The 15,553-nt window shown below is 40.1% G+C and overlaps 2 protein-coding genes across 2 annotated transcripts in view; both read right to left on the reverse strand.

Annotated features, from left to right (window-relative positions):
• Positions 1–5,242, reverse strand: part of LOC103140763 (CUGBP Elav-like family member 3) — a 31,554-nt gene extending 26,312 nt beyond the window's left edge. The window contains exons 1-4 of the mRNA XM_007556040.2: positions 4,651–5,242; positions 4,396–4,426; positions 3,729–3,984; positions 749–831 (exon numbers count right to left, since the gene is read on the reverse strand). Coding sequence (XP_007556102.1) covers positions 749–831; positions 3,729–3,873 — 228 coding nt within the window. The 5' untranslated portion in view covers positions 3,874–3,984; positions 4,396–4,426; positions 4,651–5,242. The remainder of the gene's footprint in view (positions 1–748; positions 832–3,728; positions 3,985–4,395; positions 4,427–4,650) is intronic.
• A 3,748-nt stretch (positions 5,243–8,990) lies between these two features.
• adamtsl4 (ADAMTS-like 4) overlaps positions 8,991–15,553 on the reverse strand; it is a 45,367-nt gene continuing 38,804 nt past the window's right edge. The window contains exons 12-17 of the mRNA XM_007556041.2: positions 15,256–15,460; positions 14,101–14,274; positions 13,839–14,018; positions 12,896–13,075; positions 11,892–12,039; positions 8,991–11,817 (exon numbers count right to left, since the gene is read on the reverse strand). Coding sequence (XP_007556103.1) covers positions 11,687–11,817; positions 11,892–12,039; positions 12,896–13,075; positions 13,839–14,018; positions 14,101–14,274; positions 15,256–15,460 — 1,018 coding nt within the window. The 3' untranslated portion in view covers positions 8,991–11,686. The remainder of the gene's footprint in view (positions 11,818–11,891; positions 12,040–12,895; positions 13,076–13,838; positions 14,019–14,100; positions 14,275–15,255; positions 15,461–15,553) is intronic.

The raw sequence follows: 15,553 nt of genomic DNA on the forward strand, positions 1-15,553 counted from the left end.
TTTTTTCTGACGTATTCAACATTTTTGTTCTCTTATGTCTTGCAGTTCAAATAATAAAATATTGGAATCAGTCACACGTCAAAGACACATGTAATTATAAAAGCCACAAAATGCCTGATCTAAATATCCCAAACAAGACACCTGGAAACCAGGTCAGAGGAAAAAAAAAAAAAAAAAAGAAGGGAAATGCTAAAGATAGAGAGCTGCAGCCTATGAGACAGACGCTCTTCTTGCACAGTGCCCCCTCCATAATGAACAGTGTCCTACCCCTGCACAGTCATTGCTCACAATCCCTCAGCAGAGAGACTGTAGGGAGCCTGGGATGAGACAAAGGGGAATGGTCACATTAATTACACACACTCTCTAGACGGCAGCTATCACCGGAGGCTGACGGAGGGAACGACGGTGAGATGGAGTGACAGCGAAAGATGGAGAAATGGAGATGATAATGCTCACGGAGCACCCTATATGTCTCCAGCGAGAGGGGGAGTGTTTGTCCTTAGCAGCAAGACGCCTGCCGGCTGCTGGGTTATGTCACTGTGTTACTAATGGGAGCAGAACCTCCAAACACACACACACACACACACTGAAGTGTGTATTTGCCTGCACGCTAAATGTCTATGTATTTAGGTGCGGGGGTGGGATCTCTAATACATATATGCAAGGTTGTGTGTATTGTTGCATAAGTAAGCGCTGCCTAGTGCCATGGGAAGTGTGTGTTTATGGCTGTTTGTTTTTGAGCACGTACCCCTGGTAGTGTTTTCTGCTCGTGGAGAGCGCTCTGGGCTTTCAGGGCCGACTCTCGTGCGCAGTACGTCAGAAACGCGCATCCTGTCAGAAAGAAGGAGGCAAACAGAGGGAAAACGAGGGCGAGGGGTGGGAGGGGGAGCAGGGGTATTGGTACAAAAGGTCAGTAAATGGGTCTTTTTCTGCATCATCCTCCAGCAAACAATTTATATTTTTCTTTTACTATTGCTAGCCAAATCACTTTATGGGTTAAATTGAACCATGAGTTATTAAGATAAACAATAATGTTGTTTTGAGGCCATGTTACAGTAATATAATGGTAATGACATAATAATCCAAGCTTGCCCTCTCAAAGATAAAAAAAAAACAACTTTAATTTCTAACAAATGTTTAACACTGGAACTGGAAGAGATTTTAAATATCCAAAATAAGTCAACAAAAAACCTGGAACAACAAATAAATAAATGAAACTGCCAGTCAAAACAACGGGCTAGTCGAGACCATTGCAATAGACTGAAGCTTTCTGTCATCCAGTGTTTGATAGAAAAAAAAAAAAAAAAGAGACGTGGAAAACAAGCAATTGTGCAAATGGAAATAATCGAGCTTGATTTAATTGATCATGTGACGAATTGGTTTATTGCTTATTGTGACAGGCTTAACTGGTTGAATCTTCTGACTCATCAATGTTTTTGCAAGATAATAAAAAAGTAAACGTACAGCTTAATAGTGAGGATATTTTTTGTAAGGACTCCACGGCACGAGTCAGAGCACATGACGACAGCACAGACGTTTGTGTAGCTGTGGCAGCGTCCGGCCCTTAATCAACCACTACGCAGAGTTTGCCATCACTCGTCTGTGCTCCTATATGCTGTACCTGTGTCTGAGTGTGTGTGTGGGGGGGGGTGAGTAGTAGAGCTGGCTGGGCAGAGCTGTTTACTACACTTGTCACCAGCACATCAGACAACAAGATTAGCAGCAGGTTAGCATCCGCTGTGGCATCTCACACGGACTTACATAGAATCAGATTAAAGAGTTTAATTCACACAGAGTGTGAATCTGTATGAATTCATTGTGACTCAACGAAACAAGAGAGGACGAAAAACAGAATAACTAAGATGGACTGGCACACGTGCCACGCACACACAAAGACACACATGAATCTTCTCGTCCATCTCATTGCTTTTAAGAGGGGCTTACTGTGGCTGTGGGGATTCTCGAAACAACAAATTCTTTCCCTTGTGTCACCCAGGCTTACAGTCCCATTACACTGATTGGAGCACACAGCCTAATCTGGTTCATGTAGCCAAAAGAACCCCTGGTCACCGTTTGTGCAAGGCTGTGTGTTTGTGTGTGTGAGAGAGATGGCATTATATATAGAGACGCAACGAGAAATTGGCTGATGGCCGGAATTGGCAGATTTTTTTTTTTTTTAGCTTAACCAGTGACTGACCGGCTGGAAACCGCTAAATAAGGGCCAGAATCCTTCAACTTTAAATCTTTAAATCTTTTTTGATCAGTACGTGCGCTCAATTTAAGTGGTACCAGATCTACGCTAACACTCTTCAGTGTGGAAGTTGTTACTGCGAGAAGGCGGCTCAAAGTTAGCTATATTTAATATCAAAGAGGTGTTTAAAAATAAGGTAAGAACAAGAAAAAAAACCCGTAGAAGCCATTTCAAAGGAAACTGTGTCATTTATGAAGCAAGCTAGATTTTGGCAGGTGGAGGCTATTTCGCTCCTTTGCCATTATTGTTTGAGGTCGATTAATACTTGACTTTAGAGGGCACAAAAAGGACCAGAATGGACTGTAATTTTGACCCACCTTTTATTATGTTTCGCTGGATTTTCAAAGGACGACTTCAGCAGATAAAACGAACGCTGCACAAATTGTAGGAAAGTTGCTCTGAGATTCCAGCCTCTATCTGTCATGAATGTGCTGGATTTGGAAATGCCAGCACTCTACACTAAATCTCTCGAGAATACAAAGGGAGACTGATGTCTTCAGTTAATAATGTTACTGCGTTAATCACTAGTAGGATATTAAATCATGTTAAAAAGTCGACTCACACTCATGTCTCTGTTTTAAAACAGCATAATTCAGTTTTGCAGTGACTGGCCTTACAAAGTTGCCTCTGCTGCTAAACTATATTTTATATTAATTAATGACCGCTAGAAGCAGTCAGGCTATATAGAATATTTTCTTGAAGAGAAATTGGTATTCTCTTGATGTTCTAGTTCTTATAAAAGAACAAACATAAATTTATCAAAGATTTAAATCTGAACGTCAAACCTGAAAGAAAATTTTAAATTGGTGTTGGCTAAGAAAAGCCAGATCAGTGCATCTCAAGTAGCCATGTCCAGTTAATTCAGAATAGCTCCATGTACGGATGGGAGATATCAATTTCAGATTTTATCACAATTATTTGAGGCATTTGTTGTGATTACAATAAAAGTGATGATAAAATGGTTTTGAAAATTCATTTGTCAATTCCACAACTAAACAACATGATAATTGCCTCAAATCATATTTAAAAATGTATTCTTTTAAATTATCCTCCTATTCAGGAAAACAGCAGAACTATTAATCTCAACCATCCTGCCAGTTTTCAGGGTTTGCAGACTTCATCAATTAGTTTAACAATGTCACAATATCTATGAATTTCTAACATAACTGTTTTCTCCACGATAATGATAAATTTTACGATAACTGTCCAACCGTAACTTTGTGCACTAAGTGAGGTTTCCTGACTGTCTTCATGCTCTCACACCACGGCGATAACAGGAGACGAATCCACGAGGTGCTGTGACAGTTTCCATGGATACATCTGACAGCTGCCTCAGAAAAATCCACCCATCTAACTCCCTCACTGTCATACTGTCTATCTATTCAGCACTGCCTATCCATCCCCCCTGTTTCTTTCTTACTCGTGTCATTTTGTCTGTCTCTCTGCTTACTGTTTACAGTAAGTGGGTGAGACCTACCTTTGTGCATCCCGGTGTATTTATCCTTAATCACGGTCAGTTCGTAGATCTTGCCAAATTGCTCAAAAATGGGCTTGAGGTCCTTCTCCTCCAGATTCCGAGGAATCTGCCCCACAAACAACTTGATGGCGTCGGCCTCCTTCATCGGTACAAAGTGGAGGTGATGGCTGCAGGACCTGAGGGTGGTGGGGTGGGGGGGTATGAACAGATCAGGAGCAGGTATTTCTGGAGAGGACCAGCTGTTGCTGGACAAGTCCTGATTGAAAAGGAAGAGAAAAACATTTAAAAAACATTTATTTAGATATCTAGATTTTTAGTAAAAAAGCAACAAAAAAAAGCTGCAAAACTGTAACATTTATTACAATGTTTTTAATAAGCCATTTATTGTATTTAAAATAGCATCATCATGTTTTCTGTGAACATATTTGTTGGTAAAAATGCATAATTTTAGTAAAGATGTAAATCTGCTCCCCAATTACCAACAAATAAAAGCATCTGAGCAGTCATTTTGAGTATTTATTGCCCTGTTTGATGACAAAGGGCTCCAGTACCTTCTGGGAAAACAATTATGCAAATGTTAATTAGCCAATCAACAAAACAATAATGGCACCTTTCCCTCCAATTAAATATATATAAAAGAAAATATCTGTGAGGGGGGGGAAATTACCTTTTTGGTCGATAAACGGCGTTGGGGATTCCTGTTGACGGAAAAACAGAGAAACAGAATGAGAATGGATGGAAATCATTGCACTGGAGCAGTTTCTTTGTTTAGGCAGCTGTAGGTTAGTGCACACACACGGATGTCATGGGGCTCCGCGGCTCTTTGTCCGATCCCCTCTCAATGTACACACGCATATACATACAGACCCCAGAACAAAACAACACATGCAAACCTAAGGACTACACACATGGAAGAGCTTACCGCTAATTAAAATCACTCATGGAGCCCGCGTAGATCAGAAAGATGCTCTCGGTCGGGTCCCCGTTGTTGTCCTCGCCGCTCCGCTCCGCTCCGTCCCGTCCGCCAGCCTCCTCTCTCTGGGTGCTCACCGCTCTTTGTGCCCAGCCGCGATCTCCCTCCTCCTCCTCCTCCTCGGCGTATACGGATACTACTACAACTGGCTCGACTGTTTACGTGTGTGCGTGTGTGCGTGTGTGTGTATTTTTAAAAATAAATAAATAAATGAGTAAACAAACAAAACAATACAAAATGTGCTCCTGGAGGAGAAGGAGGAAAGTCCTGGCAGCTGACAGCTTCTCACCAAAAAGTGGACGTCGCCAGCTATGGTTATCACTTTTAATTCCTGTTTTGAAACCGAACTGTTTTTTTTTTTGTTTGGTTGTTTTTTAAATTTAAACTAACTCACGATTGTTTGAACTTGGCTGGCCTCGCGTTACGACCTCTTTCCGCCGTGACGGTATTGTTCCCACCGTAATGAGCGGACAGCTACCTCGAGCTTATTTTCTGTCCAACGGTTGTGTATCTTCTCACGTCCTACTGATGCCGGTGTCCCTCCGCTCTCTCTAGGCCCCTCCCCCTTCATGGCTTGCCTGTGACGTAACATCAAGGGACCGTCAACAAACATGTTCACGTTGAAAACACGAAAACACGCGGGAATTAGAGATGTTGAATATCCTGTTGATAAATCACAGGGCTGGTCCGAGCCTTTTCGGGGCCTCATCAGATTTTTATTTTGGGGACCCCCTTCACCATTACATCAACACCAGATGCTTTATCATTAGAAAAGCTACTCTATGTGTGAAAGATACCTATTATCAATGAGCTTAACTTGTAATTAGCTTACATCATACTAGTTTATTGCTCCATACAGGAGCAATAAACTAAAAGCAATTATTTGGATTTTTGAAATGCAGAGTGCTATTTAAGTGTACCATATTAGTTCAATTATTTGAACATAATATTAGCTAAAGTCCAGTCTTTCTCCTAAATCTAGGAAAGATACTTCCAACATATCTGATTCAAGAGGGGCGGATCTCCAGTTGTGCTTAACCAGAGTTTTTTTGCGGAACTACAATCATCTGCATCAGGTGTGGTAAATCAGTGTAGCGTCTAAAACAGGGGTCTCAAACTCCAACCCTGAAAGGATTGCATCTTGTGACTTTTACATGTTTCTATGCTTTGGCACACCTGGCTCCATCTTAGCTCATTAGCAGAACTTCACTGCATTCTCCTGTGGCAGTTTCAACATTTAATTAAAGTATTTAGGCCAAGGGAGACATCTAAAAGTTGAAGGAATCTGGTCCTTAAAAAATGTAGTTGATAGCTGATCTAAAATATGCAAGGCAGAGTGCCTTGAAGATAGATGAAGTACTTCTAAATTACCTTTGTTTTACAGTCCTCTCAATGATTTTTTTCCTCCAACTTTATTTTCTTTATTCATCTTATTTTGAGACCATCAACAGATGTTTACTTGAAATATAACACTGTAGATAGTGAGTCCATGTCAAATTTGATTTTTTTATTTTTTTTATTTGAGTTACTGTAGTAATGCCGCATGTACTTTCTATATTTGTAACATTTGAAAGATTTTTTTCATTGGCTCAGATTTTAGCTGCTATTTTCTGGGATGAACTTAGAGGACGGTCCCTGGGCACACGGTGCGCGAGCCGCCTATTGTTCTCGCCGCGAGCCCTGGCCTTGGTGCTGAAACGCCGCTTCGGCGCGCCGCCGACAACGATCACGCAGTCACGACTGCTCCACAGCTGTTCACGCCCGAGCCCCGAAATCACGTTCACACCCTCACTGAGAGAAGAGTGTGACAGAGGGTAGAGAGATAGCTCGGGGACGGAGTTGGCCTACTTTACGCGCTGTACTTTGGAAAAAAAAAAAAAAAAAAAAGCAGACATTGAGCTATAGCAGTGCTTTATGTACTGCAGGCCTGCCAGCCATCCTTCAAGATAAGGAATTATTCTAATTAAGACTTCAATGATGTTGTTTCTTAATAATGAAAACTCTGCTCCACGTTTGCGATGATTCCAATTAAATCTGTTTACCAATAAACAGACAAAGGTGCAGATGGATGTTGTGAACACTGAAAGAGTGAATGAAATCATCTGCATCATACACAATAAAATACAAAGAAAACTGAAAACAGAATAACATTGCAAGAGGATTGCAATATGCTCTGAATTATACATATAATTCAACCTCTGTTCCTGCATATTCTCAAAATCCCAGCAAGTGTCACAGTTCAAATCTACAAAATATTTACAAAATGTATGTACAACTTGTAATGATGATAAACATATAAAATATTTCTTAATAAAACAAGTCTAAATAGAGCAAATATATGCATTACTCACTCACTGAAAAAGTCAAATTTGATCCCATCATTTTCTATTTTTTTATTTTTTATACAAAGGTTTGTATAATAGTCACATTTTAAAAACCTTTACTCTATAACCTAAAAAATCTGCAATTTGAAACATTCCCTATTTCAGTTTCTTGAAGGTTACAACCCAGCTTTTTCAGAAAACAACCAACAGCACATCCAGCTTTCCTATCTTCGATGTGTGTGTGCACCCAGAGTGGAAACAGAAAGAGAGAGAATGAGAGAGAGAGAGACAGAGAGAGAGAGAGAGAGAGAGAGAGAAAGAGAGAGAGAGGGAAGCTTGCAAAGGGTTCACTAGGTTCATGTTAATGTATTGCTAAAGGTCACCATCTGCTGGCCTCCCCTCCTTCCCTCTGTGAGCCTCTGTCGTCCAACATACAGCCCTAACTCTACACATGCAACCTTTCATGTATAAATCCCATCACAAGGGGGTTCCCATGAACCCATCGCCCAGCAGGGCAGGGTGCTGTACGCCCGCTGAGCGCAGAGAACCGCGGCGGCTTACACCGGCAGCAGGCTGCACGCAACCAAACCTGTTAAGACTCCCTGCATGATGAGAAACAGGAAATGACAACTCACGCAAGTCTGTGACACGAAGACAGGGGAGGAAAATGAAAAACAGCTTCTCCTTATTATTATTATTATTCTTTTCTTTTGCCAGCATTCAGACTGCAGGATTTAAAACTAACCAAGAGTCCCGCAGGAGATTTATGGGAAAAATTATAAGCAGAAATTATTTGTATGCTTAAATGAATTGTAAAATCTGTGGCATGTTGAAAACAATTTATTATAATAAAAAGCTCCTTTACAAAGTTTATTTGTATTTTGACTCGATTATCAAATGAGTTATAATATCAGTCAAGGATACAAAATTATTTACATAATTAAGAGGAAAAAGAGTATTCAAAGCATTCTTACCTTGTAAGGAAAAATATAAACTTAGGACTGATTACAGACACGAAATATTGTTTTTTAAAATCCCTTAAAATTAACCCATATGACCGCATAGAGTAGGCTAAAAGATCTCCTACTTTTAGGAGATCTTTGTTTGCTTCACATTTGCCAGAAAGCAACTTGACAACCCCCAGCAATGTTGGCAAAATATTGTGTTTGCACCTCTGTGTGCATTCGGTGAAGCTGCCAGACACGGTGGTGGCAGTGTGATGGTACGGAGCTACTTTGCTGCTTTCAGCAATTAATGAAAGAATTGATGCCCCTCTCTGAAGGAGCATTGACAAACTTATGCTCAGTTGCACTTGGGTTATGCAGCAGGACAACGATCCAAAAAAAAAAAAAAGAAGGGTTTGGAGGGGCCGGTTTTATATTTGAGATCCTGTGATATGAAATCAAATTTGCTGTTAATGCTTGAAAACCCTCCAAAGTTTCTGGATTAAATTAATTCTGCAAAGAAGAGTGGGGCAACATTTATTTTTGATTTTAAAACTAGTCTAATTTATCTGAAATATTTAAGTATAATTAAAAAAGTAAAAAACAGGAACAATTTGCAATGGGGTGAATATTTTTTACAGGAGTGTTCAAAAATTTATATCTTAAGGAATCTATTTTAAATGCTTTATTCAACAAATAAAAATAGAACAACTTTTGCATAATTAATATGCCATTTGATTTTTGTAACATAAAGGAATTTGAGGTACAAACATTTGCAAGATAACTTTCATCAAAGCAAAATGTGTTTTTCTTGTCAACTGAGAGCAGGGAAAGAGAAACAGGAAAGTTGTTTGAAAGTTTATAGATAATATATTTTTGTACATTTAACAATTTTATTAGAATATTGAAAATAAGCAACCAGTCTTGAAATAGGAGTCATTTACAGACTCAATGGTGCCACCATTTGGACAAACGAGGTACTCCTCCTTCACGGCACAGAAATAATTGTCACACACACCTCTTTATTTTTCTGTTATATCAGTTTTATTTAAAATGAAACTTCGACATATACATTTCCCACACTGTTTTATGATTTTGAATGATAAAAAATGTCTGTATAGCAATAAAAACATCCTGAAAAACTCTGATGTAAGCAGAAAAAAAATCCTACAGCTCCTTAGGACAGAAAATAAATTACACTTTCTTCAGATCATAGATAAATAACTATCATTTTTTTGTGGTTGTACATATATAAAATGTAATTTATACTACAAGGGATTAAAGGCAAGAATAACACATTGAAAGCCACAGCCGTACACACACACACACACACACACACACACACACACACACACACCCAACNCACACACACACACACCCAACTCAGTCATCATTGAGGCACACCATTATGTCACTTATTTATTAGTTAGATATGGGTATATGAGGAGTGCAACGGCACACCAGATAACTAACATTAAAGGGTAAATGTTTAAAAATAATTACAGACATTAAAACATATCTGACAAATATACAGATTCCTCTTGTATGACGGGGCGTGAGTTTGTGTCACGTTGGGAGGCATGGGAGGTAAAGGAAAGGGAAAGAAGGTCAAACAGTACTCACACTTATATACAGAGTTTGCATCTTTGATGTGCAAAATATTGAAAAGCATTTTTTTAAAAAGCATTTGATCCATATCATATAGTGAGAGTAATTAAAAGACTATTGCATGAAAGAAAGCAGCTTTTTTCAGCCTCACCGAGACTCTGACTTCATCATCTTCTCCAAAGGAGGCGATGAGATGCAGAGGTTTACAGCAACAGAGTTGTAGAATATCATATCATACAGCAACTTGCAGAGTTTTGTCACATTACAACCAAAATTTTGTGTGACAGACCAACACAGAGTGGTACATAATTGTGACATGGAGGGAATACATTTCCTTTAGAAATAAAAATCTGAAAACCTCTTTACTTTGATTCCCCTAAAACTCATTTTAGAAAACAATTCAGAAGTAATTTAATTTAAATCCAGCTGTTCTGTGAAGTAATCAGAGGTTCATTAGAGAACAATAGTGAATAAACTGCGTCATGGAGACAGGTCAAAGATAAAGCTATATGGAGATTTTTAAAGCAGGGTGAGGTCATAAAAGTATAAGCATTGGAGAAAAACTAACAGTGTACATCCTTGAACATCCCTTCCTCACTGTGAAGCACGGCGGTGGAAGGATTATGCTGTGGCCATGCATTCCTTTAACAAAAAGGTAGAAGCTGGTCAGAGATACTATTTCACAATTATGTCCTGCTTGGTCTAGCACATAAAATCCTGATAAAATGCTGTGATATTTCTGGTTGTAATGTAACGAAAAAAGTTCAGAAGGTACAAAGTTGTTACAAGGCCCTCCAGAGCTCATAGTCCCAAAAAAAAAGAAAGAAAGAAAAAAAAGAAAGTGCATTTGATGCTGTCAGAAAGAGTCTTCTGCATTATCAAAAACTAACATTACTTTATAAAGTAACTCAATTAATCTGTGTGGAGTGATTTATGTTGCAGAACACATTCTGCCCAGATGTTTTAAGAAGTTTCTTCTTTTTCCTTCTCTTGTAGCTGATGTAGCTCAGACGAGGTCATTGTTTGGGAATATAAAATACAAATAAGTGGAATAAGCAAATGTTAGATAAGTCCTTCCATCAGACTTGATATGAATAATTAAAGTTTTTGACAGATCTTTAGATTTGTTAAAAAGAAAAGAAAATAAATGAACTGCAATCATCAGTCCTCACATATAGGTGGCGCCAGTGCCTGCTTATGAAAGTCATTGGGTTCCTTTTGGAAGCAGGAAAACTCACAATTTAAGCAAAGCATGTTGAGGGGAATCATTCTTTTTGGATATTAGTATATGAATTATTTAGATCAGATTTTTTTCAAGCGTTTTAGACATTGCTAGAAGACAACTCAATTATTAATCAGGGAAAACGACACGATATGTCACAGAGTAAAGAACAAAAAAACACAAGAACCTGCTCTGTTATGACATCTGTGTGAATTATCCAACATATATATGGAGACTCCCATCCTTCTTTCCATTGCCTTGTATTTGGTCACTTACGGTCATGGTTACCCCACCCCTTTGGTTCGAACTGTCCAAGTACTGAATAGAAGGACACTTTAAGAAGCATTTTTTGGCAAACAGGATAACAGAGCTTCAACACGTAAAGTAAAATCCTTCTAGCTTTGCGGGAAGCAGTTTCATAGCTGCTACTCTAACAGATCTACTGCACTTATACTGCAGCACAAGATTCTGAATCCAATAACAATATCATATTTTATTTACATTTGCCATGTCGTGAATTGGGAAGGATGTTAAAAAAGGCAGAGTTAGCTGCTGAAGCGTCTATGCCCTCAGTGAGACTGTTCCACTACAACCTGACAGTCACAGAAATGAGTGTAAGTTACAGCAAGCACCAACGGTGCATCACTTACTGCAGATAGGAGTCAAGATAGCTCAGAGGAAGGAGGTCACAGTTTGTCACATGTGACTGAGTACTAGCAGAAGGAATCATCTGTTTTCACAGTGTTTTACCTGAAAAAGTCAGGAGGAAATAGCTAACTGTTGTGTGAATGCCACGTCAACTCTGGACTGTCCATTCCTGCAGACTCATCCTTCAGGGGTGATCGGTCGTCTTGACCTTTACCCCCCTCCTCCTGTGACCTGGCTGCTCAGTGCCTCTTGGCACGCAGGGCGCTCTGTGTGCAGGAGGCGCAGCACGCCATCTTGTAGTAGGAGTAGACGCACATTCTGGCTTGCACCACCATCAGGCAATTATCACGCCTGTCCCGACAGTTTTTATCTGCAAACAGAGAGGATTAGGACAGGCTAGAGCGGATAAAGACCAGAAGACACATGACTGCATGAGTCACTCACCCGCAACTTGTGGGCCGCAGGGAATGGTGTTGCAAATCTGTTCCTGCTCAGGTTTGGTGCTGGGATCGCATGCTAGGCTGTGCTCTTTGTCTGGTGTTAGACAGCGAACCTCTCTCACCTGTAAGCCTTTTCCACAGGAACGAGAACACTGAAAACAAACAACAACAACAAAAAAAAAAACAACACACATACATGCAGAGTGAAAAATCAGATTATCAATATATGAAGAATATGAGGAAAATTGAGGTTCCTCATTCTATTACAAACCCACAAAGCAGAACATTTAACAATCAAGTTGGAGGAAAACTAACACTGCATATCAACCTGTCAACCCCATTATTACTGTAACACATGGTGGTGGCAGCATCATGCTGCAGCGACACATTTCTTCAGCAGAAATAGGGGAGCTGATCAAAATAACAGGAAAATGGATGGAGCTAAATACAGGACAATCCTAGAGAAAAGCTGACCTAAATACAGTTGGAGCTACAATAGAAAGGTAGAGATCAAACACTGTCACAGTGTTAGAATGGCCTAGTCAAACTCAGTCTGCAGTCCTGAAAACAGGTGAACATTTGAGGCTAGATTGAAAAGTGATATTCAAAACGTTCTGTATCCAATCCAACTGAAACGGAGCTATTTTGCAGACAATTAAATTTTAGTTTCTTGATGTGCAAACTCCCAAAAAGTTTTCAGCATTATTCACATTTCTCTTCACAATTATGATTAACTTGTGTTGGTCTTGCAGCAGCAGCAGCAGCAACATGAACACAGTGAAAATATGAAATAAAGAAGAAAAAAAAACAGGGACACAATTAGTCCCAGTCCTTTCCCAAGCCGCAGTAAAGAAGTATTTACATTCAGTCATTTTACAAGAACCGTCAACAACTAACATCTTCTCATTGTAGGTTCACATTACATCTTTCACTCCAGTGATGTCTGCATTGGCAAAGCAAAACAAAAGCATCTATAAATAAATCTAAAACATGTTTTGTGTGTCTTACCGCGCTCCATTCTGTGGTGAACCACTGAGGCCGACACTCCGCCATGCTGCACTCCTGGACAGCGGCAGGCTTCTCCAGATGTGCGCACTCAGTAGGCGGCACGACAGTAAAGTCGCTGCCCAACTTCTGAACACAAATGATTTCCCGTCGCTGGCTTCCATCCCCACATTGGACATTGCACTGAAAAAAATACCTCACGTTAGTCAAATATTAAAGAGATGATAGAGTACAACTCTGTTTTCCATGAAATGTTAACAAAATCACAATTATTAATCTTTATTTCACCAGTTAACAAAATGGTGAATGCAAGCAGTTTCAATTTAAAACTTACATTCTTATAAAATGGAAACTTAGCGTCACGAGTTTAGTTTTCAACTCTGAGAGCAGAAGGAGGCTAATTCTACAAGTTCTTTATTTGCTTGTTCAGAATCCCTTTGAGTTGCATTTTTCACAACATGAGGCACAAAATGTTTTAAGCGACGAGAAAATCTAGACTTTCAGCATCTCTGACCAAGTGACGATACATTTTGCTGCAAAACAAACGATAAATACGTCAGGATAATCCCACTGTTTATAACAAACACACCTAAAATAAACCAGATGTTTCCTCTCTGCTTTGGCAGGGGGAAGTGAAGTTTATGAATTTTTTCAAAGGAAACTAATCATTTCGCTTTATTCCTAACATGACAGGATTTTTATTTTTATCCTTATTTGTTGCTGAATATGCATTTTATCAGATTTGTTGGGGTTCTTTTAAATATTGACATTGATTTTTGTTCTTTATAACATATATCAGCGTTCTTCAAAGTCTAAAGTGAGAAAAACTGCAGAGGATGAATATTGTGAAATATCAATGTGTTTCCCAAATATCTATGAAGCAATAATGTGTTCAGTATTACATGTTGAGATTTCAAACACAAATGTAGCGGTCCATCCGTCGTACCTCTGTCCAGGGGCTGCTGTACCACATCTTCACTGGCACACAAGGCCCCTTATTGCAGGCCTTCAGCTCCGCTGGTTTTTCGGCAACACAGTCGCCTCCTCCTCCTCCGTCTCTCACCCCTCCCCGGGTGAGACACACCACTTCTCTCTTCTGCACGCCGGGGCCGCACTGCGCTGAACACTGAGGCCACAGAGTGGGAGACAATGTTGCAGGTTGCAGCGGAGAGCGTACGTGTTCCTCCATTTCTCCGTGTGCTACTCACAGTGTTGGACCATTCAGTGAAGTACCAGTTGGTGACGCAGGGCCCCATGTTGCACTCCTCGCTTCCATCTGGGCGGAGTCGAGAGTTGCACTCGTTATCGTTCACAATGCTGCCCTGGTCGCTGACGCAGCGCACGTTGCGTGTTCTCCTTCCCATGCCGCAGTCCACAGAGCACTGGTGAAGAAATTACACTTTGAGTTTACTTGGACTGTTCCAGTGAGTCATTATGGTGCACATTCAGCTCCGTTCTATGATAAGAGCCTGCCTTGATATATGGTGCGATACCGTGACATTACGGCTGGGCGATACGGCTAAAAAATGTGTCACGATATGAACCTTTCATATCAGTCAATATCAATAACTACTGATCTGTTTTTTGTTGCAACCTCTCCTGATTTGTCCAGTCTTCACTCCACATTGTTTATTTTTAAGCAGATATGAGGCACGGTGGTGTTGTTAGTTAGCTTGTTCGTTTATTTGTACCCCCATTAGCCATTGCCATGACGATAGCTACTCTTCCTGGTGTCCACATCATAAAAAAAAAACATTTATTAAAAAAGCAGTTACACACACAAAACATAACATTAGTGACATGGTATATTAATTTATAAATGTACAGTTATAACACATTGTGTAATAATATAATTAAATAGTACAATCATAACAGAATTATGACGCTTTATTTAATCAAATAATTAAGCAGGGCTCTTTGGTGAAACCTTGAATTAATGCTGTGCGGAAGTTGCTCAACACGTTGTTGCTAAGTAACCACAAGTTACTCAACAAATTGTTGCCAAGTAACCACAAGTTACTCAACAAGTTGTTGCTAAGTAACCACAAGTTACTCAACAAATTGTTGCCAAGTAACCACAAGTTACTCAACAAGTTATTGCTAGGTAACCAAAGAGTTGATGCCACTCATTTTGTTTAGTTGGCTGTGAGAGGCTGAGCTGCTAAAGTCTTTCCTCTGCCTACATCCCCCAGAATGCTGTGCGGTTCTGGATCAGAGTTCAGTAAAACTATTTAAATTCTACCAAGCGCATTATCTGTTGATTTTGATCACGTATCCATCACGATATATGTTGTTACTGATTTACTGTGCAGCCCAACGGGTGACATTAAAATGACATTAAGGCTTTGTTTTTGTTGACCCACCGTGCTCCAGTTGGTGCTGACCTCCCAGTGGGAGCAGAGGCGGAGCTGGCAGACCTGCGTGGAGTCAGGCTGGGTGAGGTGGGCGCAGCGCTGAGGGTGCACCATGGTGGAGCGAGACCCAAAGCTCTGCCTGCACTGCAGCTGCCTCTGCTGCACACCAGGTCCACAGGACACGCTACACTCGGACCACGCGCTGGCCTCCCAGCTAACAAACACACAACACACACAGGAAGTGTCTGAACATTGTACGTTTAACTTGGAGAAATTACAACTTTTGTATGAAGAACAATTATTTTTT

The sequence above is a fragment of the Poecilia formosa genome, unplaced genomic scaffold, assembly GCF_000485575.1.
Source record: "Poecilia formosa unplaced genomic scaffold, Poecilia_formosa-5.1.2 Scaffold77, whole genome shotgun sequence".
In the NCBI taxonomy this organism is placed as follows: Eukaryota; Metazoa; Chordata; class Actinopteri; order Cyprinodontiformes; family Poeciliidae; genus Poecilia; species Poecilia formosa.